Here is a 26,231-nt window from a genome sequence, read left to right on the forward strand (position 1 = left end):
CCTTGCATGCACTCCCACCTGTTACCAAATGTTAACAATGTGAGAGCAACAACTTTACACACCAACCAAGACATTAAAGAATCAACTTCCTGTGTTCAAACCAACGGGGGTTCAAATGGTCTGAACTGTCGCTCGCTTTTTTCACTCTTCACTGCAGCGGCTGTTGGTATTTCCATTTTTTTTTGTCTTTGGATGTTGGCTGATTTGTTTTTTAGAACGAGGCTTGTGTTTCAAAAGAACATTCTCAGGATTGTGACATCTGACTGGAAGCTTTTGAAGCATCTCAGATGTCACACAGATATCCCTTGCATCCCCCTCCGCACCCACCAGTGCTCAACCCCCAGCCTCTAGTGCCCATCACTAGCCACTCACCACTGTGAGGTTCTGACGTCAGATGCGGGCTGCACTGTATTTCGGAGGACACCCTCTATGCCCCATTCTATTCTTAAAACTCCACCTCTGTTGAGCTGTGTAGAAAAGAGGACATACTGGCACCTCTCTCTGTTCTCTGTCTCTCTTCACAGTCTCCTCTGACTGTATTGTTGTCTTTGGGAAATTATTTTAATTTCATTGTTCTTCATAAACAAGCTGGGACTGGACTTATTGGTCTTGAATCCATTGTGAAGAGGGTTCAGTGGTCGAACAGTCAATTGGTTGGACGATCTGACGGTTTTCTGGTTGGACTACAACCACAGAGGGAGTTTTCTGTGTTTGAGGAGAGCAGGGAAGAGACGAGCTAGCTGCTGAGTGAAGGAGTGAAAGAGTATCATCTTGTAATTAGTGGACTGGACTCTGAAAGAGGTGCTGGTTTAAGATAAGGAACAATCACCCTGGGTTCCCATTTAGAGGAAGTACAGGACAAGGAGGGTTACATTTCATTTCAACCAACCATTGACTGCTTAACCAAGGATGGAACTTGCATGTGTTTGAGAAGAGCAGGGAAGACCTACCGTAGCTGCTGTGCGTGAAGAACAGAGGTGGTTACATTACGGTTTAACCAGCCATTGACCATGGTTGACCGCTCTGCTGCGGAACCCACCATGAGCTCCAGCCTGGTCAACTCTCTTGCCAAGGTGTACGACCGCAACCCTCTTCATGGTCAGAAACTGGCCGGGACAAAGCTGATACGTTCACCCACTGGACCTGACAAACAACACCAGACACCGTCCTCACCCTCTTCCTCCTCCTCCTCTTCTCCGGTCATTGTTACATGGTGCGTTGAGACTGAAAGCCGCATGGACTCTCTAAGCAGCCAGATGGAGCATCTGCTTAACCTCCAGGAGACCGTCATCACCCGGCTGGACGGCCTGTCCCGGGACCTGGGGGGCGTGGGGAGGGAGGTGGCCTCTCTCCAGGCCGGGTCCTGGGGGTCGGCTGGAGGTCTGGGCCAGACACAGGGTAAGGCCCAGACCCAGGGGGTGGAGGTGGTGGGTCAGGCCCAGGATGTGGCTGCGGCCTGTAGGGTGCTCCAGGGGGTGGTGCAGGAGGCCAGCCAGCGAGTGGAGCAGCAGGGGCAGAGGCTGGAGGGAGTGGAGAGGCTGGTGGAGGGAATGCATCAGGTCATCGGTTTCATCGGAGAGGTGGTGAAGAGCTCTCTGCTGGCTGAGCTGCTGTTTAATAAGCCTGGAGGATGTAAGGTGGCTAAGGCCAAACAAGCCAGGAAGGTGAGTTTGTATGGGACACGACACACACCACACACGCCCTGAGGAAGGCGTTAGCTGAAGCGCATGCCAGTGTGTGGTGTATAAAGACATGTTGCTATTAAAGAAAATTAATTAAACGCTTTAATTGTAAATCATAATCACGTGAGTGCTGACCATTTTTTTCCATTTTTATATTGAAGCCAGGGCTCTGTATCTTAATATCAGGGCTGACACACGCCATTGCTGGTCCTCTTTGTATCTTCATTAGATGCTTTGCTAGGTTGTAGATGTATATGCTAGCTTGAATCACCACTCAAAACTTTGAATGCCCATATTCAACCCTGGTCATATCATATCTACACAGCAATGGAGAGGACTTTAGTGTCTGTGAAATGAGACAAATCATTTGTCTCTGAGAGTTAAGATGATGGTTCCTTAGCATTATGTGAGCTAAATTCACAGTGTCCAGTGAAGGAGTCTAGAAGTCATAGAGACTGAGACAGACATTTATAGAGGAGAATTGTGTTAGTGGATAACTCCCTGAATGTGTGACATGACTTCTCATGATTCATCAGTCTACCAGTTGGACAGTTGGCTTTGTGGAGGCATCTCCACATATCCAGCATTACACTGTGCATGTCAACCATGCTTAGTCATTTAACTATCCTTCAACCATTCTCAAGGCTGAGATAATATTGCCCCAACCTAGAACTAAAGGCAACTGAGTGCTTGTGGGGTTTTTAGATGACTGGTGTCGATTTTATTAACACTTTAGAAGCAGCCAACATATTTTAGGTTTAACAAATGTCGAACCGTATACCATGTGTGTCTGTTTTCTTTGTGCTTATGTATTCAGGCTAATTTCATATTTACATTGTGTGTTTATCGTTGTGTGTCTGTAAGTTTGTGTGAACTGAACAATACTGTACTCTGTCTGTGTGCGTGATGTGCACACATGAGTCTGTGTGTGTGTGCTCGTGTGCGTGTGTTGAGGTACCGGTATCATTTATACCTGCTTTCTGCTGATTCAGTAGCTCTTGTTGGGACATGGCATGTACCCCTGTAATGGATAGCAACCGTTTTACGGGCTCCTGACCAATTCTGCTATTTTTTATATTTTTTTGCATTGATCGTGACTTTTATTTTTGCATAATGTTTCCGACACTGTTTACTATGACCGAAAAGAGCTTCTGGACATCAGAATAGCTATCATTAACCTCGAATTTGGATGAAGATTTCTACTTCAACGAATCAGAGGCACAGGACATACTACTCACCCGGGACCAGGCCTTAATCCCCAAGACTCGGAAGAGAAAAAGGCGGCGTTAGAGAGGCCGATGTGAAGGCACCCTGACAAACTACATCGGCGAGTACATAAACCGCATCCACCCTCCGTTCTATTGGCAAACATACACTCACTGGGGAACAAACTGGACACGCTTCATTCAAGAAAACCTCATGTTAAGCTGTAGACCATACTATTTACCAAGAGTTTTCATCTATATTTTTTGGAGCTGTCTATTCACTGCCCAAACTGATTCTGGCACTAAGACCGCATACAAGGAGTGGTATAGGGCCATAAGCAAACAAGAAAATGCTCATCCAGAGGTGCTCCTAGTGGCCGGTGATCTTAATTACGGAAAACAGAAATCCGTCTTACTTAATTTCCACCAACATGTCACCTGTGCAACTCGAAGCAAAAACTCTAGATCACCTTTACTCCACACAGAGACACATACACATCTCTCCCTCGCACTCCATTTGGCAAATCTGACCATATCTCTATCTTCTTGATTCCTGCTTACAAGCAAAAACTCAAACCGGAAGTACTATGTTCCAAGATTGATCCAATGGCATTGAGGAGTTTACCACATCAGTCACCAGCTTCATTAAGAAGTGCATCGACGACGTTGTCCTCACAGTGACCGCACATACAGTACATATCCCAACCAGAAGTCATGGATTACAGGTAACATCAGCACTGAGTTAAAGGCTAGAGCTGACGCTTTCAGGGAGTGGGACACACCAGAAGCTTATAAGAAATCCTGCTACACGCTCCGACAAACCATCACGTAGACAGAGCGTCAATACAGGACAAAGATTGAATCCTACTACACCGGCTCTGACTCTCGACAGATGTGGCAGGGCTTGCAAACTATCACAAATTACAAAGGCAAACCCAGACACAAGCTGCCCAGTGACGTGAGCATACCAGACGAGCTAAATGCCTTCTTGCTCGCTTTGAAGCAAGCAACACTGAACCATGCATGAGAGCACCAGCTGTTCCGGGCGACTGTGTGTTCACGCTCTCCATTGCCGATGTGAGTTAGACCTTTAAACAGGTTAACATACACAACGCTGCAGGGCCAGATGGATTACCAGGACATGTACTCAGAGTATGCGCTGACCAGCTGGCAAGTGTCTTCGCCGACATTTTCAAACTCTCTCTGACCAAGTCTGTAATACCTACATGTTTCAAGCAGACCACCATAGTCCCTGTTCCCAAGAACGCCATGGTACACTGTCTAAATTACTATTGCCCCGTAGCAATCACATCTGTAGCCATGAAATGCTTTGAAAGTCAGGGCTCACATCAACACCATCATCCCAGCCTCTCCCTCAGCGCCAGCAAGACAAAAGAGCAGAATGAAGGTCTACAGTAGCCTCAACAGCACTCTGTAGGGTAGCACCATGGTGTAGCCCGGAGGACAGCTAGCTTCCGTCCTCCTCTGGGTACATGGACTTCAATACAAAACCTAAGATGCTCATGGTTCTCCCCCCATTCCATAAACTTACCCAGTAATTATGACAACTTCCAGATGACGTCCTCCAACCTATCAGAGATCTTGCAGCATGAACTGACATGTTGTCCACTCAATCATAGGATCAGAAAATGTATCTAGTACTGAAAGTATAAGCTATAGATAGCTAGCAGTGCATAACATGTGGTGAGTAGTTGACTCAAAGAGAGAGAAAGACAATAGTTGAGTTGTTTTGAACAAATCAATTTCTTCAGAAATGAAGGAGATGAGAGAGAGCGATAGCAATATTTTTTTCCACTTTCACTTTCTTAGCTAGCTAATGCAGCTTGCTAGTTTAGACTACTCAAACACCCGGCTCAAAGAGACGGGATGCTATGTTAGCTAGCTGGCTATGACTATCCAACACTGGAACTCTTCCAAGTCAAGGTAAGCTTTTGTTTTACTAATTTACTGCCACCGGGGTCCGCTGTTGTAACTGCTAAGCTGCTTACTGACTGTACACAGTACTGCATGATTGTAGCGGGTTTACTAACGCATTAGTTCTATTAGCTATGTTGACTATGATGTTACTTTAACTAATATGGTGACAACGATGTAGCCTGTGTGTAGTGGTTAGCGGTTACGTTATCAAGGTTTTTGTTAGATTATTTTTTGCCTAGTCCCAGACAGTTGATGTGTTTTGCATTGAAGTCCACAAATGAATGGAAAAGGTGAGAGGAGGAGAGTGCGTAGATGGCTGCTATGAAAGTGAACTGTGTTTATGTGTGATCAGGGGTGTATTCATCCTGCCGATTTAGTTGAAAAGCGTTTCTTAAACGGAAGCAAATGGAATGAAACGGGGAAAACATACCTGAATTTGTCCAATAGAAACTGTTGTTTGCAACTGCAACTAGTGATTACACCCTATATCAGCTAGATGCAGGCAAGAGTGTGCAAAGTGGCATTGAATGTGTCACTGTCTGTCCATGTGTCACCGTCTGTCACCTCACATTTTTCTCCCAACCTGTGTGTCACCAACATATGCTAGGTTGTAGCAACCCCATGATGGGTATGGGAAATATTTGAGTATTACGTAGTAGCCTAAACCTATCGATGTTACATTGAACTGTGTGAATGGAATATGAATGACAGTCATCCAACATGCTGTAATAGAAATAAGGCCATGTTCATAAAAAAAAAAGATTGTTCTCCCTCATCTTTAACGGCACCGACCGCCACTGACTGGTACTCTGTGTATATAGCCATGTTCTCATTACTCATATTGTATTTTTTGTTTTTTATTATTATGGATTTACTTTCCTATTATTTCTCTATTTTCTTTCTCTCTGCATTGTTGGGGAGGACCCAAGTGAAGCATTTCACTGCTAGTCTACACCTGTTGTTTTTCGGCGCATGTGACGAATAAAATAACATTTGACACACACAAACATACACACAGTCTTGCTTAACTAACCTTGTGGGGACACACAATTGATTCCCATTCAAAATACTATTTCCCCTAACCTCTAACCCTAACTCAAAACCTAACCTCAACCCTTTCCAGTTTTTGTTTGTTAATTATGTCCCCACAAGTCGAGTTAGACACGCCACACACACACACACACACACACACACACACACACACACACACACACACACACACACACACACACACACACACACACACACACACACACACACACACACACACACACACACACACACACACACACTGAGATGACATGAAAGCCCTCTACTGTTCCTGTCGAGGAGAGGATCTGTCCGCCATGACATGACAACCATGCTTCAGTTATGATGGCAACCATAGCAACGGCTACAAACACCTGCATCTGTTTATGAGTAGTGAAAGATACAACTTAACTGTTGCTATCGGAAATGTGCTGCTGTATACACACTCTGTTATATAATACATGCGTGGAATCTGAACTAATAGCTTTCACAGATTATAAAAGCATCCTGGCCATACGTGCCAATTGTTGGTAACGGGAGGTGCAAACGAATGTGCAAACACTTTTGGAGTCTCAAACCTTTCCCTTCTAAATTTCTTTCCATCACTCCCTTCTCTTTACATTCACTATCATAGCATTAACAAGTCACATAATAAGTTGTATGGACTCAACCTGTGTGCAATAACAGTGTTTAACATTATTTGTTGATGACTACCTCATCTCTGTACCACACACACATACAATTATCTGTAAGGTCCCTCAGTCGAGCAGTGAATTTCACCCACAAAAACCAGGGAGTCCAATGCCTCGCAAAGAAGGGCATCTATTGGTAGATGGGTAAAAAAAATATATTTAAATAAGCAGTCATTGAATATACCTTTGAGCATGAAGTTATGAGTTATTAATTACACTTTGGATGGTGTATCAATACACCCCGTCACTACAAAGATACAGGCGTCCTTCCTAACTCAGTTGCCGGAGAGGAAGGAATCCACTCAGGGATTTCACCATGAGGCCAATGGTGACTTTAAAACAGTTACATAGTTAACTCTGCTTGGAAATCTATGTCAAGACCTGAAAATGGTTGTCTAGCAATGACCAATTTGACAGAGCTTGAAACATTTTGAAAATTATAATGGGCAAATATTCCACAATTCCACAATCCAGGTGTGGAAAGACAGGCCACCCCTCATACCCTGGTTCCTCTCTAGGTTTCTTCCTAGGTTTTGGCCTTTCTAGGGAGTTTTTCCCAGCCACCGTGCTTCTACACCTGCATTGCTTGCTGTTTGGGGTTTTAGGCTGGGTTTCTGTACAGCACTTCGAGATATTAGCTGATGTACGAAGGGCTATATAAAATAAACTTGATTGATCTGTAATCGCTGCCAAAGGTGATTCTAACATGTATTGACTCAGCAGGTCGAATACTTCATAGCATTAACCAAGATATATTAGTGTTTTATGTTTCATGATTTTTTTCACAAATGTTCCTATTTTTCTTCCACTTTGACATTAGAGTGTTTTGTATAGATCGTTGACAAAAAAAAAAGGCAATTAAATTGAATCCTACTTTTTACTACAACAAAATGTGGAAAAAGTCAAGGGGTGTGAATACTTTCTGAAGGCGCTGTATACTTCGCAATTTTTTTTGGGGTGGTACCAGGCTGCCTTCAGGCGAGTCTTGTGAGGATGGTGGCTGTTCTAGAGCAAAACAAGACTCACCTTTCCATAGAGGGGTCATATTAGTGTGTAGCCCAAACTGTTCGGACGCTACAAACAGAAGTTGTCAGATTGGCGGTACCGACTTCAGAGGAGTCCTGTGATGCTTGTTGGTGTCCTTGAGCAAAACAGGTGACATGTAAGTGTTCATAAGAGTCTCATCTTTCCATATTAGTTTGTAGGCCAAACCGTTCGGACATGTCTTTTGGTCTGACAAACACAGCTATAGCTCGGCCACCTTCTAGCTAAGATGGAGAAGGCCGACATTGGAGGATGTGGGGGATTGAGACGCAGCCCATGCAAAAACAATTGATATCTCTAGCTTAAACAGACAGCATTTGATGGGGATTTCTTCAGTTTGCTATGAGAGTTTAATGTTTTTATGTCTCCTCCTCTCTCCCTGTCAGCTGAAGGACAATGGGATGAGGGATGGGAAGGACAAGGCCAAACTCAGCCTGAAGTGCCGGAAAGCCCAGAAGAAGAAGCCTCCAGATGCATCAGGTAGCAGAGATAGACACACAAACTTCACCTCAACTTTTAACACAATGAAGCAGTCAAATAAATGTAAATGAACTAGAGCAGGAGTGCTCTTTGGTAATACACATCCAATGAAGGCTGCTCTTTGAAAGTAAGGATGATTGTTTCAGGAAAATAAAGATGTTGATGGGGTGAATCTACCCCAAAGCATGATGTTGTCTGCTCTGTTTGTCCCTCCTCAGACTCTGTAGAGGCCCTCCTTCTCGACCAGGTAGAGAAGCTCAACAGGCAGAATGCTGAGCGTTCCCATGGTAACGGGGTGGTTCTGGACATGCCCCGCCTCCCCGTTGTCCAACCAGAGGACATGGAAGAGCTAGAGGGGAAGGAGGAGGAGAAGAGGAAAACCCCCGAGCAGGAGGAAGGGCAGAGGGCCAGGGAAGAAGAGGAAAAGGAGGGGGATATATTTGGTGAATCTGACCCTGAGGAAGAGGAGGGAAGAGAGGGAGAGGCACTGAAGATTAAGGCGGAGCACGTTAAAGAGGAAGACGGGGAGAAGAGAGGGGAAGGAGGGGAGAAAGAGTCATCAGAACCTCCAGAAAGGTACCGTTCGACACTCAACCCATCTTATGACGTTACTACTACTGTAAATCTCAACTTCTGTATACGCCTACCAAAAGAACTACTGGCAGTTACTTACTTAACACAATTGATAGTTGTTTTGATGTTTGTTCATTATTTAGTTCTGAGGAGTTCGGTGCCAGCAGTAAACGTGGCGTCAATGAGGAGTATTGGGTGAAAGATAACTTGAAAAAGAGTCGAGTGGAGGAAAGGAAAGAGGGGGAAGAGGAGGAAGGAGGAGTTCCTGAGGGTTCAGAGCTTCAGGCTGCCCAATCAGAGGCAGAGAAGACGGAGAAGGAAGAGGAGGTGGATGATGGACAGTCAAAAGAGTACATCATTGGTGAGGTTCATAATTTTTCAGAATGGGAAACTGACAAATGTTTGAAAACAAAGCTAATTTGGACTTTTGTTGCCATTGTGGCAACATTCCTAAAATACAATGGGGTATTGAGATATCTTCTGTAAATTAAGTTAAGTATCTTGATATTACCCTGGATGGGCAAGCAGGCTGATAAACATTCAGAAACCCTAACTAGTACTGTCTTTCTAGTTAGGGACATTAGATTTTGTCACTCACACCACAGATCACATTACATTAAAGGGATACTTCGGGATTCTTCTGACTTTCCCAGAGCCAGAGGAACTCGAGTATAACATGTTTATGTCTCTGTGTCCAGAATACAGGAAATTAAAGGACATTTCAATAGCCAATGCTAACTAGTATGCTAGTAGATACAGTTGAAGTCGGAAGTTTACATGCACCTTAGCCAAATACATTTAAACTCAGTTTTTCACAATTCCTGACATTTAATCCTAGTAAAAGTTTCCTGTCTTAGGTCAGTTAGGATCACCACTTTATTTTAAGAATGTGACATGTCATAAATAACAGAATAATAGTAGTGAGAATGATTTATTTCAGCTTCTATTTCTTAAATCATATTCCCAGTTTACATACACTCAATTTAATATTTGGTAACATTGCCTTTAAATTGTTTAACTTGGGTCAAACGTTTTGGGTAACCCTCCACAAGCTTCCCACAATAAGTTGGGGGAATTTTGGCCCATCCCTCCTGACAGAGCTGGTGTAACTGGGTCAGGTTTGTAGGCCTCCTTGCTTGCACATGCTTTTTCAGATCTACCCACAAATGTTCTATAGGATTGAGGTCAGGGTTTGTGATGGCCACTCCAATACCTTGAGTTTGTTGTCCTTAAGCCATTTTGCCACAACTTTGGAAGTATGCTTGGGGTCATTGTTCATTTGGAAGACCCATTTGCGACCAAGCTTTAACTTCCTGACGGATGTCTTGAGATGTTGCTTCAATATATCCACATAAATTTCCTACCTCATGATACCATCTATTTTGTAAAGTGCCCCTGTCCCTCCTGCAGCAAAGAACCCCCACAACATGATGCTGCCCACCCCCGTGCTTCATGGTTGGGATGGTGTTCTTCGGCTTGCAAGCTTCAACCTTTTTCCTCCAAACATAATGATGGTCATTATGGCCCAACAGTTCTATTTTTGTTTCATCAGACCAGAGGACATTTCTCCAAAAAGTACGATACGGTAGTCTGGGTTTTTTATGGCGGTTTTGGAGCAGTGGCTTCTTCCTTGCTGAGCGTCCTTTCAGGTTATGTTGATATAGGACTCATTTAACTGTGGATATTGTAACGGCAGTCTATTTCGTCCTCCTCATCGGACGAGGAGTGGTGAGAAGGATCGGAGGACCAATGTGCAGCGTGGTAAGTTTCCATGATTTAATATGCAATGAAAACAATATACAATTACAAAATAACAAAACAACTAACTGTAACAGTCCCGTGTTGCACAAACACTGACACAGAAAACAACCACCCACAAAATCCCAACACAAAACAAGCCACCTATATATGATTCTCAATCAGGGACAACGATTGACAGCTGCCTCTGATTGAGAACCATATTAGGCTGAACACAGAAACAGACAAACTAGACACACAACATAGAATGCCCACCCAGCTCACGTCCTAACCAACACTAAAACAAGCACAACACATAAGAACTCTGGTCAGGACGTTACAGATATAGATACTTTTGTACCTGTTTCCCCCAGCATCTTCACAAGGTCCTTTGCTGTTGTTCTGGGATTGATTTGGACTTTTCGCACCAAAGTACATTTATCTCTAGGAGACAGAACATGTCTCCTTCCTGAGCGGTATGACGGCTGCATGGTCCCATGGTGTTTATACTTGCGTACTATTGTTTGTACAGACGAACGTGATACCTTCAGGCATTTGGAAATTGCTCCCAAGGATAAACCAGACTGGAGGTCTACAATTTTTTTTCTGAGGTCTTGGCTGATTTCATTTGATTTTCATATGATGTCAAGCAAAGAGGCACTGAGTTTGAAGGTAGGCCTTGAAATACATCCATAGGTATACTTCCAATTGACTCAAATGATGTCAATTAGCCTATCAGAATCTTCTAAAGTCATGACATAATTTTCTGTTTAAAGGCACAGTCAACTTAGTGTATGTAAACTTCTGACCCACTGGAATTGTGATACAGTGAATTATAAGTGAAATAATCTGTCTGTAAACAATTGTTGGAAAAATTACTTGTCATGCACAAAGTAGATGTCCTATCCGACTTGCCAAAACTATAGTTTGTTAACAAGAAATGTGTGGAGTGATTGAAAAACGAGTTTTAATGACTCCAACCTAAGTGTATGTAAACTTCAGACTTCAACTGTACCTATAGACTTCCAGACTATGCACTAATGCTAGTTAACAACTTCCTTCAAGCTGCACGCATTAAAATGGTATTAAAATGGTATCCACATTAAAATGGTATCCACGAGTTCATCTGACTCTGGGGAAATAGATTGCCAAAATCCCAAAATATCTCTTTAACACCATGCATGTATGAACTTCACACACATGACACAGCTGGCATATTGGATTATGAAATGCTGGCATTACGCCATATGATCTGTTTGGTTACTAAGAACAGAAAATAATCTATCTTCCGTATGCTCCTCCCTATCCTCACTTCTGTCCCCTCACACCCTTTCTCCCCATGTACATAACATCCCGTATCCCTCTCCTTTCCTCCATCTCTCCAGACTCTAGCCCTCCGCCAGCAGCCCCCTTTGACCACCGCATCGTGACTCCTAAACCTCACCAGGTTACTACCTTCTACGCCATTAACAGAGAGGAGGTCCTAGGAGGGTGAGTTGGGAGGAGAGAGTGAGAGACGGGAAGAGAGAAAGAGAGAGAGAGGATGGCAGGCCCAGTCAGGGGATCCATAATACACTCACAGTTCAATTAGACCCTCAAACACACACTACACTGAAACCCCCAACCTCAGCTCTCATAACATCACAGTCAGGCCATTTATTTGTACTCCACAGTATGTGAAACACCCCCCCCCCCCCCCCCCCCCCCCCCACCCACCCCCAGCTGTAATGAAATCAGGGGAAATCTCACACTTGTGGTAGGGCCAGTTACAGTATTTTCCAGAGCTATTTTAAATGCCCTCTCAATGGCAGATGATTGGACGGCCCAGGGGGCATTTATTCCGCAATGACAGAGTGTGTGTGAGTACGCGCACGCAGTGGTAGAAAAAGTACCCAATTGTCATTCTTGAGAAAAAGTTAAGATACCTTAATAGATACCTCAAGTAAAAGTGAAAGTCACCAAGTAAACTACTTTAGTAAAAGTATACAATTATTTGGTTTTAAATATACTTAAGTATCAAAAGTAAAAGTGTAAATCATTTAAATTCCTTATATGTCAGACATCACAATTTTCTTGTTTTTTAAAATTACGGTTAGCCAGGGGCACTCCAAGACTCAGACATAATTTACAAATGAAGCATTTTTTTAAATAAGCGTTCAAAATGTATGGAGTAAAAAATACATAATTTTCATTAGGAATGTAGTAAAGTACAAGTAATCAAAAATATAATAGTAAAGTACAGATACCCCACAAAAAAAATGACTTAAGTAGTACTTTAAAGTATTTTTACTTAAGTACTTTACACCACTGTGTGTGTGACAGGGGTCTCTGATGCAACCAGCCAACCAGCCAGTGTTAAAAGCCAGTGTGTGTGTGTATGTATGTGTGTGTGTGTGACAGGGGTCTCTGATGCAACCAGCCAGTCAGCCAGTGTTAAACCCAGGCTCTGTATCTGTTGATTACTGTATTACTGCTCTGCACGCTAACACATCTCCCAGATAGCTGCAATAGTGACACATAATTCATATTACTGATTGACGTCATTACAGAGAGAGAGAGTGTGTTTGCCATGCCTACGCCCTACAATGACAACCCCAAAAGCCTGATATAGAAAATAAACATTACTATAAGGTTATTACTGTACTATCCTTAGCCTAGCCTAGACAAAAAGAACAGGGTGTCATCACTGTTTATGAACGTGTTTCTCTGTTTGTGACTTTGGGTTCATAGGGGACGTTTTGGACAAGTCCATAAATGCGTAGAGAAATCTTCTGGACTGAAGCTGGCTGCCAAGATTATCAAAGCCAGGAGCCAGAAAGAGAAGGTAAAGACCTTGATCTAAATATTAGACCTGAAACAGATACTTTAATAGAGGCCTCCCAGGTATACATTTCAGACATTGATAGCATATGTCGTAAAGAATTTGTATGTCCAAAATGACACCCCATTCCCTATCTAGTGCACTACTTTTGATCAGGGCCCTGGTCAAAAGCAATGCTCTACATAGGGAATACAGTGCCATTTGGAAAGAAGCCTTTATATCAGTTGTACAGTGTGTGTCCAATGTCCCCTCCATGAAGATGGAAGGATATTTTATAATAGCACAACGCCATAGAGAATAGAGAAACATTTTTAAATAGATATAGCTTAATCCCCCCCCTAATACTCACGGCACATGAGTCAGTCTCTTCTCAGCTTAGTGTGACATGTGAGATGAGATAGCCATCAGATGTCTGTGGCAGTGCATCGCTGAATGGCTACGTTATCATTTCAGATATTCATAAAGTGCAGTTAGCCTACCGAAACCAGGCTCAAAGCCGTAGCTGGCTCAAGTTTCTGTGTGGTACTGTAGGTCTCAAAAACGGACCTCGCTGGGTTTGTCTGTCTGTCTGTCTGTCTGTCTGTCTGTCTGTCTGTCTGTCTGTCTGTCTGTCTGTCTGTCTGTCTGTCTGTCTGTCTGTCTGTCTGTCTGTCTGTCTGTCTGTCTGTCTGTCTGTCTGTCTGTCTGTCTGTCTGTCTGTCTGTCTGTCTGTCTGTCTGTCTGTCTGTCTGTCTGTCTGTCGATCTAATGTCTAAAGTATTGGCCTGTTTCCCAGGACGTGGTGAAGAATGAGATCCAGGTGATGAACCAACTCAATCACGCCAACCTGATCCAGCTCTACGCTGCCTTCGAGTCACGCCACGACATCATCCTCGTCATGGAATAGTGGGTCTCCCTCTCTCTCTCTCTTATTCTCTGTATATATACAGGTATATATATGTATATATATGTGTGTGTGTATTCATGAGTTTGCATCTGTGGCCTTTGAAATGTTTGAATCCTTTTGTTTGTAGTGTGATTCTGAAGATTCAATTAAAGTATCTAAAGTGTGTGTATTTCTCCTCTTTGCGCTACACCATATATCACCTGTCTATATTCCTGTGTGTGACGGTATCTCTCTCCGCTCTGCCATCCAGAATGTGTGTGACTGTATTTCTCACCCTTATACAGTGTGGATGGAGGGGAGCTGTTTGACCGGATCATAGACGAGAACTACAACCTGACAGAGCTAGACACGGTGCTGTTCATCAGACAGATCTGTGAGGGATTACAGTACATGCACAAGATGTACATCTTGCATCTAGACCTCAAGGTATATGACCCACTCTCTAAGTCTTCATTTGCCATTCAAATCAAATCACATTTTATTTGTCACATGCGCCCGAATACAACAGAAGTTACTGTGAAATGCCTACTTACGAGCCCTTAACCAACAACGCAGTTCAAGAAATATAGTTAAGAAAATATTTACTAAATAAACTGAAGTACAAAATAAAATAAAAAGTAACACAATAAAATAACAATAGCGAGGCTATATAGTCTGGGTGGCCATTTGATTAATTGTTCAGCAGTCTTATGGCTTTGTGGGTAGAAGCTGTTAAAACTTCTTAAGGCTAGGGGTTCCGCTAGCCTTAGCAGAACCCCTAGCACAAGTGCAATACACCAAATTAAAGCTTAACTTCTTGTTAATTTAGCCATCGTGTCCGATTTCAAAAAGGCTTTACAGCGAAAGCACACCATTCCATTATGTTAGGTCAGCGCCTAGTCACAGAAAAACATACAGCCATTTTCCAGCCAAAGAGAGGAGTCACAAAAAGCAGAAATAGAGATAAAATGAATCACTAACCTTTGATGATCTTCATCAGATGGCACTCATAGGACTTCATGTTACACAATACATGTATGTTTTTGTCCGATAAAGTTCATATTTATATCCAAAAATCTCAGTTTACATTGGCGCGTTATGTTCAGTAATGTTGTGCCTCGAAAACATCCGGCGAATTTGCAGAGAGCCACATCAATTTACAGAAATACTCATCATAAACTTTGATAAAAGATACAAGTGTTATGCATAGAATTAAAGATATACTTCTCCTTAATGTAACCGCTGTGTCAGATTTCAAAAAAGCTTTACGGAAAAAGCACACCATGCAACAATCTGAGTACAGCGCTAAGCCACAAAAACAAGCCAAACAGATACCCGCCATGTTGTGGAGTCAGTAAAAGTCAGAAATAGCGTTATAAATATTCACTTACCTTTGATGATCTTCATCAGAATGCACTCCCAGGAATCCCAGTTCCACAATAAATGTTAGTTTTGTTCGATAAAGTTCATCTTTATGTCCAAATACCTCCTTTTTGTTAGCGCGTTTAGTTCACCAATCGAAATTCACAAGGCGCGGGCAAGTCCAGACGAAAGTCCAGACGAAAAGTCAAAAACGTTCTATTACAGTTCGTAGAAACATGTCAAACGATGTATAGAATCAATCTTTAGGATGTTTTTATCATAAATCTTCAATAATGTTTCAATCGGACAATTCCTTTGTCTGTAGAAATGAAAAGGAACGCAGCTCGCTCTCACGGCAGCGCGCCTGACTTAGCTCATGGCATTCTGCCAGACCTCTTAGTCAAACAGCTCTTATTCTCTCCCCCTTCACAGTGGAAGCCTGAAACAAGATTCTAAAGACTGTTGCCATCTAGTGGAAGCCTTAGGAAGTGCAATATGACCCCATAGACACTGTATATTCGAAAGGCAATAACTTGAAAAACTACAAACCTCAGATTTCCCACTTCCTGGTTGGATTTTTCAAATTGTTTTAGACCGGTCAGGATTTTCTCGATGGTGCAGCTGTAGACCTTTTTGAGGATCCATCTCTTTCCCATTTTCTCCTCCACCTGTGCACTTCTCCCTATTTATCTCTATTGAAGACCTTGCCTGTATCACCACCTTTCGGTCATTGTCTTAGAATAGGTAGCTAGTTTCTTTGTCTCACTCTTTTGTGTCCTTTCCTAGCCGGAGAACATTCTGTGTGTGAGCAGAGCTACAAACAAGATCAAAATAATAGACTTTGGGCTTGCAAGAAGGTAAGATACAAATGTCTACCGTATATATGGTCTATTTCTCTGTCTCTCTTCAGGGGCATTCTCTATATGTTCTTAACACTCTTCTCTCCTCATTCCCTCCTCTATCCCTGTCTCAGGTATAAGCCCAGGGAAAAGTTGAGGGTTAATTTTGGAACGCTGGAATTCCTAGCTCCGGAAGTCATCAACTATGAATTTGTCTCATTCCCTACAGACATGTGGAGTCTGGGAGTCATCACATACATGCTGTGAGTCCTCATAAACAATGACATTTACGTTCTCACACTCACACACAGTACACAAGCTACCTACCCTAAGATGTGGATGGGTGACATCAAAAATACACTACAGCGACATGGTTTTAATTCAATGTGCTGACACCTAAATAACACTATTCAAAGGAAACAAGCTCCAGCGCAACGGAGCTTGCATGGTATGAATAGTTAACGTTTCAGCCTCCTAGCCTTTGTCAGACCTTTTGTGATCACTTATCCTCAATGTCATCACTGTGGCTCACCTCTCTCGCTGTGCCTCCAGGCTGACTGGTCTGTCTCCATTCCTGGGTGACGATGACAACGAGACTCTGAACAACATCCTTGCCTGTCAGTGGAACTTTGAGGAGGAGGAGTTTACAGACATCTCTGAGGAGGCCAAAGACTTCATCGCGCGCCTGCTGATCAAGAGCAATAGGTGAAGGTTACTCTGTGTTACTTTTTGTGTGCTATCTAAGGTTGTATTATTATTCAGTTGTAGACCTGTGTATCCCTGTGATAGTGTGTGTTTTAATCATGCATGTGTGTGTTTGTGGGTGTGTTCCCTAGTTGGAGGATGAGTGCCTCACAGTCACTGAAACATTCCTGGCTGTCGGACAGTAATCTTCACTACCGCCTGCATCAGAAGGTAAAACACACACACTGACACTACTTTCCATCCTTGAGAATTGTTTGGTATGATGCATTTAACCCATTTGTATTACAATACAGTAACATGGTAAATGCACTGTACATTTTCTTACAGAAAAATAAGTGCCACTCAACGCACCCTCACCCTCCCCGAAAATCTAGACAGGTAAGCCCTCAAAACCACCCAGCCAACCAGCTCACAAACCTTATTGACTTTCCTTTCATCTATATTCACAAATATACTGTAGGTGCCAAACATCAGTCTTTCTTTTCTATTGGTTTAGTCCCCCATCCAGAATGAGTCTCCCCTCCAAAATGACTCCCAAGACCCTGTGGGCCCCTTATGATGACATGGGCAGGTGCCTATTGATGACACTGGGGCCAGGGGCGGGGCCCAACACTGGACCAACACTGCTGTACCTGTATGGCTACTCAATCACTACTCTCTGCGCTGCCTCGCATCCTCGCATCCGTTAGCTTTGCACCGCGGCTCGCTATAGCTCTCGCCACAGATGGGAGGGTGTGAGGCCGGCAGGAAGTTTTGGGTTACATTTCTACCTCCAACCCCAGCCCCCTCCCACTCTGTTACTCTGGCCACAACATCACCAAAGACACCCAGCTAACAATGTCCACAGTGGCACGGTGCACCATGCGGTCATTCAGTCCTGCAAGCACAAAAAGAAGGGACCTTCGCCATGACAAGGGAAGAAGGGATTGCAGGTGGGGTGGCCAACAACTGTTTGTTAAACAGCTGAATGTCCCTTATGGGCCAGTGTATTGCTCTCCTAGCTTCAGTTGGGTAACTGAAAGAACCCAGTTGGGACAGAGCTGACATGTGCAGCCCCTGGGCTGTGGTTTAGGAGGAGGGCTTCTAGTCTGAGAGGACATCATGCACAGCCCCTCGGACCCAGTAGGCATCATTCTGCCGAATGAAAGATGAGGCGTGGAGTGAAATAGTGGAGTGCCCATTTTCCCCCAGTATAAATTGTATCCGGTATTAATGTAGTGTTTATCATATTGCAATTAATGTGGTGTAACAGTTACCTAAAACTTGACATTACTTGATAAAGAAACGTATGTGTTAATGTGATGGCTACCTTCATAATAGTTTTGTGTAATTAATAAAGGTATTTTGCACAGTCACATGTTATAAGCATCATGCCCTGAACTTTAATGGATCACTATCAAATACAAACGGAACACCCATCGTATTATTTATGTACATTTTCAGCATACTGTGGATGTGAAATACCTTATCATAGGTCTAGTTTACCAAGTCTTGTCATAACATTTCTTTTTATTTATTTGAGAGGTTTTGAATTAGAAGTCTGGTGTGGGAGCATTTATTTTCCTGGTATTTTCCTAGCATAGTTAGGAGTGTTTTTTTTCTTCTTTACATTTGACAATACTGTCCATTTCTTCTTTATTTGCCTCATTGAAGTATGTTGTGTTAATTGATTGAAATTAGAAAATTAACAGATTATTCCTTAGTATTTGCTCTTCCCATTGCTGCTAACTTTACTTTCTCCTGGCAACACGGGTGTGAATTTACTATAAAACCACCTCTGTGCTTGCATGCTGTTGGCTTGACCTTTGACCCTGCTTTGCTTTGGCCATTTGGAGTAGCCCTCTCACCTTCCATGAAGGGATACTACTAATCTACAGAACACTACCTATATGATTGAATAATTCATGTTTATCACTGAAGTTAGTAGCCACCCACTGGGCACAGATGTCAGTTCAACGTCTAGTTTTGATTTACAATTGGTTCAGTTGTCAACTAACGTGAATTCAATAATTATTTAGGTTAAAAGATTTAGGTTAGAAGTTGGGTGAAAAAAAGACGAAATGCCCTTACGTTGATAACGTAAATCCAATTATACTGAACAAAAATATGAACGCAACATGTAAAGTGTTGGTCCCATGTTTCATGAGCTGAAACAAGGGACATGTCCCCCCCACATTCTAAAATTGCATTTTTGTACCCCCCAGTTTTATCATTGGAATGTGATACAAAACAAGGCAACGATGTGCTTTAGGACCATTTCGGACGCCTCCGAGCGGTCGGGTAGGCTGTTTAGGAATGTCTATCCAACTGAAAACAAGTTATAAAATAATAATCATAATTATTGTCCCCCCCACTTCTAAAACCAAAGTTGCACCCCAGATTATTGCACAGGTGCACCTTGTGCAAGGGACAGTAAAAGGCCACTCTAAAATGTGCAGTTTTGTCACACAACACAATGCCACAGATGTCTCACGTTTTGAGGAAGCGTGCAATTGGCATGCTGAGTGCAGGAATGTCCACCAGAGCTGTTGCCAGAGAACTGAATGTTAATTTCTCTACCATAACCACCTCCAACATCGTTTTAGAGAATTTGGCAGTATGTCCAACCGGCCTCAAAACCACAGACAAAATGTAACCACAACAGTCCAGGACCTCCACATCTGGCTTCTTCACCTGCGGGATTGTTTGAGAACAGCCACCCAGACAGCTGATGAAACTAAGGAGTATTTCTGTCTTTAATAATGGCCTTTTGTGGGAAAAAATGTATTGTGATTGGCTGGGCCTGGCTCCCCAGTGGGTGGGCCTATGCCCTCCCAGGCCCACCCAGGCCCACCCATGGCTGCGCCCCTGCCTAGTCATGTGAAATGCATAGATTAGGGTCTAATTTATTATTTTCAATTAACTTACTCCCCTATATGAACTGTAAATCAGTAAAATTGTTGACATTTTTGCACGTTGCGTTTTATATTCTTGTTCCGGATAGTTTTACATGTTGATTCAACATCATCACATAGATTTTCGGGGTTGAAATTACGCAGAAACAACGCTGATTCAACCAGTGCCAGTCTATTTGTGCTCTCACACCAACTTCTTGTCACTCATTGTCATGTCAATTATAATTAGCTTGACACTGGCAGCAATGAAGTTGGCAAGAGCACAAACTGATCTGGGACCAGGCTATGAAGTTAGAATTTATGTTTGTGAGTTGTCTTGGTTCCTCAACAGATTTGACTTGAAACGCAAGGCTTAGCGTCCATGAGAAGGGTATATAATAGTATATAAGACCCAGGAGAGAATAAAACACATAAAAGAAGAGTTTATTTATTTATTTGTGTTCTACTGATTACATGTGAAGTGTTTGTGTACTTCTACTGTAGATCTAAATCAAATAAAAATGTGTGTATTATTGCCCTGCTATTCTCAAACTGTGGATAGTGGGTTGATTAATATTTGTTCAGATATTGATTGATTGTCAGATTATTTCTTGGTCAGATGTGCCCTCCATGATATCAAGTTGTTCTCCTTATATCCTTTCAAAGTGGAAAAGCGTTGTGAATTGTTCAACAATATGTGATTTGTTTTTCTGTGATGATTCCTAGATAGAAATGTAGAAAGATAAATAAATACAAATTCTGACATGATTTATTCCTGGTTTTACTCTACAATGTGAACAATACTTTATTTGACAGTATAGAGAAAGTTAATTGAAATAAGTTATGGAAAATCGTGAGGCAGTAGAATCATCCTATTTTCTACAGCAGGGATGGGCAATTTGTGTTTCCCCCACCTTGCGAGCAAAACATTTTAGCATCCCCCTTTTAACAGCGCAGAGAAAAAATATAGTTTTAGAGTTAATTTCCTGCAATTTTGAAAATTTTGCCATAGGGGTGAGGGTTGTTTACAGTTTTTAGTAAGATATCTGAGTGAGTAAAAAAATCTATGGGGGCCCATAATTTGACCAAGTTTAGATAGCTGGCCGCTAGACTAATTTACAAATTTAAAAATGTTTTTTTGACATGGGCTATTTGAGTTACTGAAATAACAAGGGAAAAACTGCTGATTCACAACCACATTTCCCCTCTTTTGTAGCCCCGTGGGATCCCTGTTGTACAGGGCTTATTAATCAGTGATAATTTGTAGACTTGTTTATGTCTGATACTGGCCACCAGAGAGCAGTATTAGACAGCAACAATCAACCCTCATACTGACTGAGGTGCCCCATATTTCAAGCAGTGCGGCTCATGCTTGATTTGTTTAATGTCCACATCATATTGCTTTGATAGTCCCTGGTGAATCAACACCATATTTCTTGTATTTTATATCTCTTTTTGAAGACAAGACACAGGCTACAGAAAGACAAGTTGCCTAAATATGGGGAAAACACATGGACCCTACACGTATTCTCTGGATAGTGGGCTATAACAAAAACATTAACACTACTTCTTCAGTGCCTATTTAGATTTACCTTTTTTTATTCACCCCACAGACGTAATCATTGTGAAACATAAAGTTTCCCAAACTCGCTCCTGGGGCCACTCCTGGGTGCACGTTTCGTTTTTTGCCCTAGCACTACACAGATGGTTCAAATAATCAAAGCTTGATGATAAGCAGGTTATTTGTCACAGCTGTGTATTGCTAAAAAAAAAAAAAACGTGCACCCAGGAGTGGCCCCAGGACCGAGTTTGGGAAAACCTGGCCTAAGGGGTAAATGTCTTGGCTGGTCAGACCTGATGCTGGTCCAACAGGACAAAAGTGAGACGGTGGCTAGACTATAACTTTCTATTAGGCCTACAGTACATGGTCCTATACAACAAACCTACTGGTCTACTCTCTGCTTGATGCCTGTGGTGGGCTCATGATTAGACCACAGGACCTGACTTCTTGCCATGTGTGTGCTGCTAGTGCTCCTTGTGCCTTGCCTTCAGGTATTTACCTTAAAACCAGGCCCTGAGCAATGCGGCGGCGGGATATACGTGTCATGCAGAGCAAGATGAAAGCAGCAGGTTCTAGACGTAATTAGGCCCTCCAACTGAGAAGCCAATATATTCACTTCACTACGCTCACCTGAACAAATAAACCCTGAAGGGATGGCGGTATTGATGGGGGCGTTTTGATCGTGTAGAGAGAGAGGGGAGAAAGAGAGAGAGAGAGAGAGTGTGTGTGTGTGTGTTTGGTAGGTCAAAGAATAGAACAGAGCTGGTCGGTAATCCTGTGGTCAACCAGCAGTGTGAGAGGTTCCATTATGCCTATAGCTAAACTTTGGAATCTGATCTATTTCTACCGACATCAAAAACAAAATCAGTCACCCTTGAAACATAAACAAATGAACTCTAATTGATTTTAATGAAATCTACCTGATGTGCTTATTAATGTATAAGGATTTAGCAGGGATTTAAACACAGCAGCTGCTTCAGGGTGAGAAGAGGACTCGGGAAAAGCCAAAGAAATCACATGTTTACTTCCACTCACATTTAGTTCCAGGGTCTGTAGGACAAAAGAACCACCACTCCTTTCTTTTGTCCTCTGTCCTTTTTTTCTCACTGCCTCCTTCTTTCTCACTGCATTTCACTCCTGACAGGTAAGGAGAAAACTCACCAAACCGATTGTCGGTTTGGACAGTAGGGGGGCGTTCATTCGCTGTTCATAGGGGGCCTGGCCCGCCCTACCATACCTCCTTGCTTGTCCAAATAAAATAATGAAATATTGATAATTTGACCGAGATGCGCACCGACAGAAAGACGCATCAATCTCAGATAAATCATCCGAGTGAGCGAAACAGCGTCTCCCGTATGTGTAGACCATGTATCTGATGCTGTCTGGACAAAAGGAGTATGGCATGTCATACTTTTTCTGGACAGAAAGCATCAGATACATGGGTTACATATGGTAAGACAGAGGGGCGCTGTTTTTCTCCATAGTTTCAGCAAAGAGGAAGAGGCGAATCTCGAGCTCTCACTCTCGCCAAATTCTGTCCTGAATAAGCCCAATGTGTTTCTATGGGCATAATATGCAGACCTAAGCTTGTCACCTGGCTTTGGGACAACGACTCGCATTGTTAGGGTGGAAACAGAAACATCTCGTCATAACATAAGGATCTCTGGTTTCAGACCTTTGCGAATTAGGAAAGGAAAGTTGGCGGGTGTACAGCGCACTGTTCGGATTCTGGCTTCCCCTAAAGTAAATTGATGCGCATGTGGTTTCTCAGCCCTGATAAAGTTGAGGGAGCGTGTGAGCACCCCAATCTGCTAAATTGATATAATGTTGCAGATAGAAAGGGGCTTAGAGAGATTCATGTGATTGAAATAACCTGCATTTTCATCAGAATATTGTATACTGTTTTTATTTGTCTGCTTTAGGCCTATGTATTTTACTTAGATGAGGATACTACCTACACGAGACAATAATACTTTAGAGAAAAGAAAACGTTATTATTGAAATGGGTGTTCCATGGAAATGCGCATATAAAAATAATCGTAACTGGCACGCAGATAGGTTGAAATAGTGGGATAAATTGTAAGCTTCCCCAAACGTGAAACTCACTAACTGTCTATGGTGCTATCTGTTTTTACATGTCCTGTAGTGAATATGCGATTCAATGTGTTATATGGGTTAATAGCAGTAAGTTGTATGTTGAATTTGTACCTTTGAAACAAAGTCATATTTTCAACGTTATATACAATATCAGAAAAATAACAATAGGCTGGGCAGCAATGCCTACTGCAGAGTTGATCTTTCTAGAGCTATTCATTTCTCCAGCCAAGGTTTTAACCAAGCCTTGCTTAGCTTTGATATTTGTTACTGACTACTATATAATAATAGTATAATAATAACACTCACTGTTGCTATTGAAGTCATTCCAAAAGGTAGGTTTCCCGGACCAAATTAAATGTTACCATACTTTACAAGACAGACAGTGCATTCGGAAAGTATTCAGACCCTTTGGCTTTTTCCACATTTGTTACGTTACAGCCTTATTCTGAAATTTATTCGACTTTTTTTCTTCATCCATCTACACACAGTACCCCATAATGACCAGGCAAAAACAGTCATCAAATATGGTGTGCCAAGCTTGTAGCGTTGTTGCCAAGCTTGTTGCAACAAAAAAAATCAACTGTTTTTGCTTTGTCGTTATGGTGTATTGTGTGTAGATCGATGGGGAAAAAAAATAAAAATAAAATATATATGACATGAATCCATCATATTAGTTATTATTTTTGTAGACAAACTGGATATTGAATTGTGTTTGGTTGTCAATACAACCAGATGTCAACATTTGAAGGAGATGTATCTTCTGCTTGGATAGTTCCATCTGTGCCACTGACCCAGTCTGGTATGTTGGATTCACATCTCCATCTCAACCAAAAATCTAAGTTAAAGAATAGGACTAAATCAAATCAAACTTTAAATTCACTTTAAATGAAGTTTTATTTGATTCTGTCTTATTTTTTTATATTTAGATTGTTGGTTGTGTTGTCAACCAAACACAATTCATTATTACTTGTGTAATACAGTAAATAGCCTAAAATGAAGGCCATCTTGCAAACTAATGTAACAGTATTTATTCAACCTTAAAATTAGTAACACACTCACATTTTGAGGTTACTGTAACTATAACGTCTTCTTATGTAATCATATAAAGTGTGCACGTTCAAGATAGAATGCAACAGTTGCAGGTCTGCGGAGATCTCCACCATTTCTATTATACTACGCACAGAATCTCGAACAGCATTGATCACTTGCACTATGTACTTTTAATGTAATCTCAACTGCAATCCAGGTTTTGATGTGCTATTAGATGAAGTACAGTGATAACATTACGTTGTTGTATAAATACAACATCTCTGACATTGTTTTCCCATTTGAACTTTGGGCTAGATTGTATCAGATCCATGCTAACCGACACCCGAATAACGGTTGATTTGATGGTGTCTGAGGTGGAATTGCTTTAGAGAGGCTGCCAGCATTATACCTAATGTAGACATTGGCATTGGCTGCACGGAGTCGTATTAAGAGAAATCCCATGCAGCCTTGTTAACACCATTATCATTATCCCAGAAACCCTAGGCCAACAGCAAATTGCATACTGCCCTAACAGATCCACAGATGATGCATTCTCTATTGCACTCCACACTGCCCTTTCCCACCTGGACAAAAATAACATCTACGTGAGAATGTATTCATTGACTACAGCTCAGCGTTCAACACCAGAGTGCCCTCAAAGCTCATCAATAAACTAAGGACCCTGGGATTAAACACTGCTCTTTGCAACTGGATCCTGGACTTCCTGACGGGCCGCCGCCAGGTGGTGAGGGTATGTAACAACACATCCGCCACGCTGATCCTCAAAACGGGGGCCCCTCGGGGGTGTGTGCACATTCCCCGCCTGTACTCCCTGTTCACCCATGACTGTGTGGCCAAGCACGAATCCAACACTATCATTAAGTTTGCAGATGACACAGCAGTGGGAGGCCTGATCACCGACAACGATGAGACAGCCTAATGGGAGGAGGTCAGAGACCTCAACGTGATCAAGACAAAGGAGAGGATTGTGGACTATAGGAAAAGGTGGACCGAGCACGCCCCCATTCTCATCGATGGTGTAACGGCAGTCTAGCTCTTCCTCCTCCTCGGACGAGGAGAGGAGAGAAGGATCGGAGGACCAATGTGCAGCGTGGTAATTTTCCATGAATTTAATTAACACAAAGACAAGATACTGACAAACTAATACAAAACAACAAACGACCGTGAAGCTACAAACGAAAGTGCAATACACAAGCTACTAACGTTAGACATAGACACTATACAAAATAACAAACGAACTAACCGTCACAGTCCTTGCTGGTGCAGACAAAACACAAAGACAGGAAACAACCACCCACAATCCCCAACACAAAACAAGCCACCTATATATGATTCTCAATCAGGGACAACGATTGACAGCTGTCTCTGATTGAGAACCATATTAGGCTGGACACAGAAACAGACAAACTAGACACACAACATAGAATTCCCACCCAGCTCACGTCCTGACCAACACTAAAACAAGCAAAACACATAAGCACTATGGTCAGGACGTGACAGTACCCCCCTCCTGAGGTGCGGACTCCGAACGCACCCCTAAAACTCAAGGGGAGGGTCTGGGTGGGCATCTGTCCGCGGTGGCGGCTCCGGCGGTGGACGAGGACACCACTCCACCACTGTCTTTGTCCCCCTCCTTAGCGTCCTTTGAGTGGCGACCCTCGCCCCCGACCATGGTCCA

At 42.6% G+C, this 26,231-nt stretch overlaps 1 protein-coding gene across 1 annotated transcript in view; it reads left to right on the top strand.

Moving 5' to 3' along the window:
• The window catches only part of LOC120051888 (myosin light chain kinase family member 4-like), a 30,627-nt gene extending 11,534 nt beyond the window's left edge, over positions 1 to 19,093 (top strand). The window contains exons 2-14 of the mRNA XM_038998775.1: positions 7,977 to 8,070; positions 8,289 to 8,646; positions 8,787 to 9,004; positions 11,766 to 11,871; positions 13,111 to 13,204; positions 13,977 to 14,086; positions 14,372 to 14,513; positions 16,215 to 16,285; positions 16,402 to 16,530; positions 16,820 to 16,972; positions 17,104 to 17,182; positions 17,300 to 17,350; positions 17,469 to 19,093. Of these exons, the coding sequence (XP_038854703.1) occupies positions 7,977 to 8,070; positions 8,289 to 8,646; positions 8,787 to 9,004; positions 11,766 to 11,871; positions 13,111 to 13,204; positions 13,977 to 14,086; positions 14,372 to 14,513; positions 16,215 to 16,285; positions 16,402 to 16,530; positions 16,820 to 16,972; positions 17,104 to 17,182; positions 17,300 to 17,350; positions 17,469 to 17,531 (1,668 nt within the window). The 3' untranslated portion in view covers positions 17,532 to 19,093. The remainder of the gene's footprint in view (positions 1 to 7,976; positions 8,071 to 8,288; positions 8,647 to 8,786; positions 9,005 to 11,765; positions 11,872 to 13,110; positions 13,205 to 13,976; positions 14,087 to 14,371; positions 14,514 to 16,214; positions 16,286 to 16,401; positions 16,531 to 16,819; positions 16,973 to 17,103; positions 17,183 to 17,299; positions 17,351 to 17,468) is intronic.
• The last annotated feature ends 7,138 nt before the right edge of the window (positions 19,094 to 26,231 follow it).

The sequence above is a fragment of the Salvelinus namaycush genome, chromosome 8 (genome assembly GCF_016432855.1).
Source record: "Salvelinus namaycush isolate Seneca chromosome 8, SaNama_1.0, whole genome shotgun sequence".
Taxonomy (NCBI): domain Eukaryota; kingdom Metazoa; phylum Chordata; class Actinopteri; order Salmoniformes; family Salmonidae; genus Salvelinus; species Salvelinus namaycush.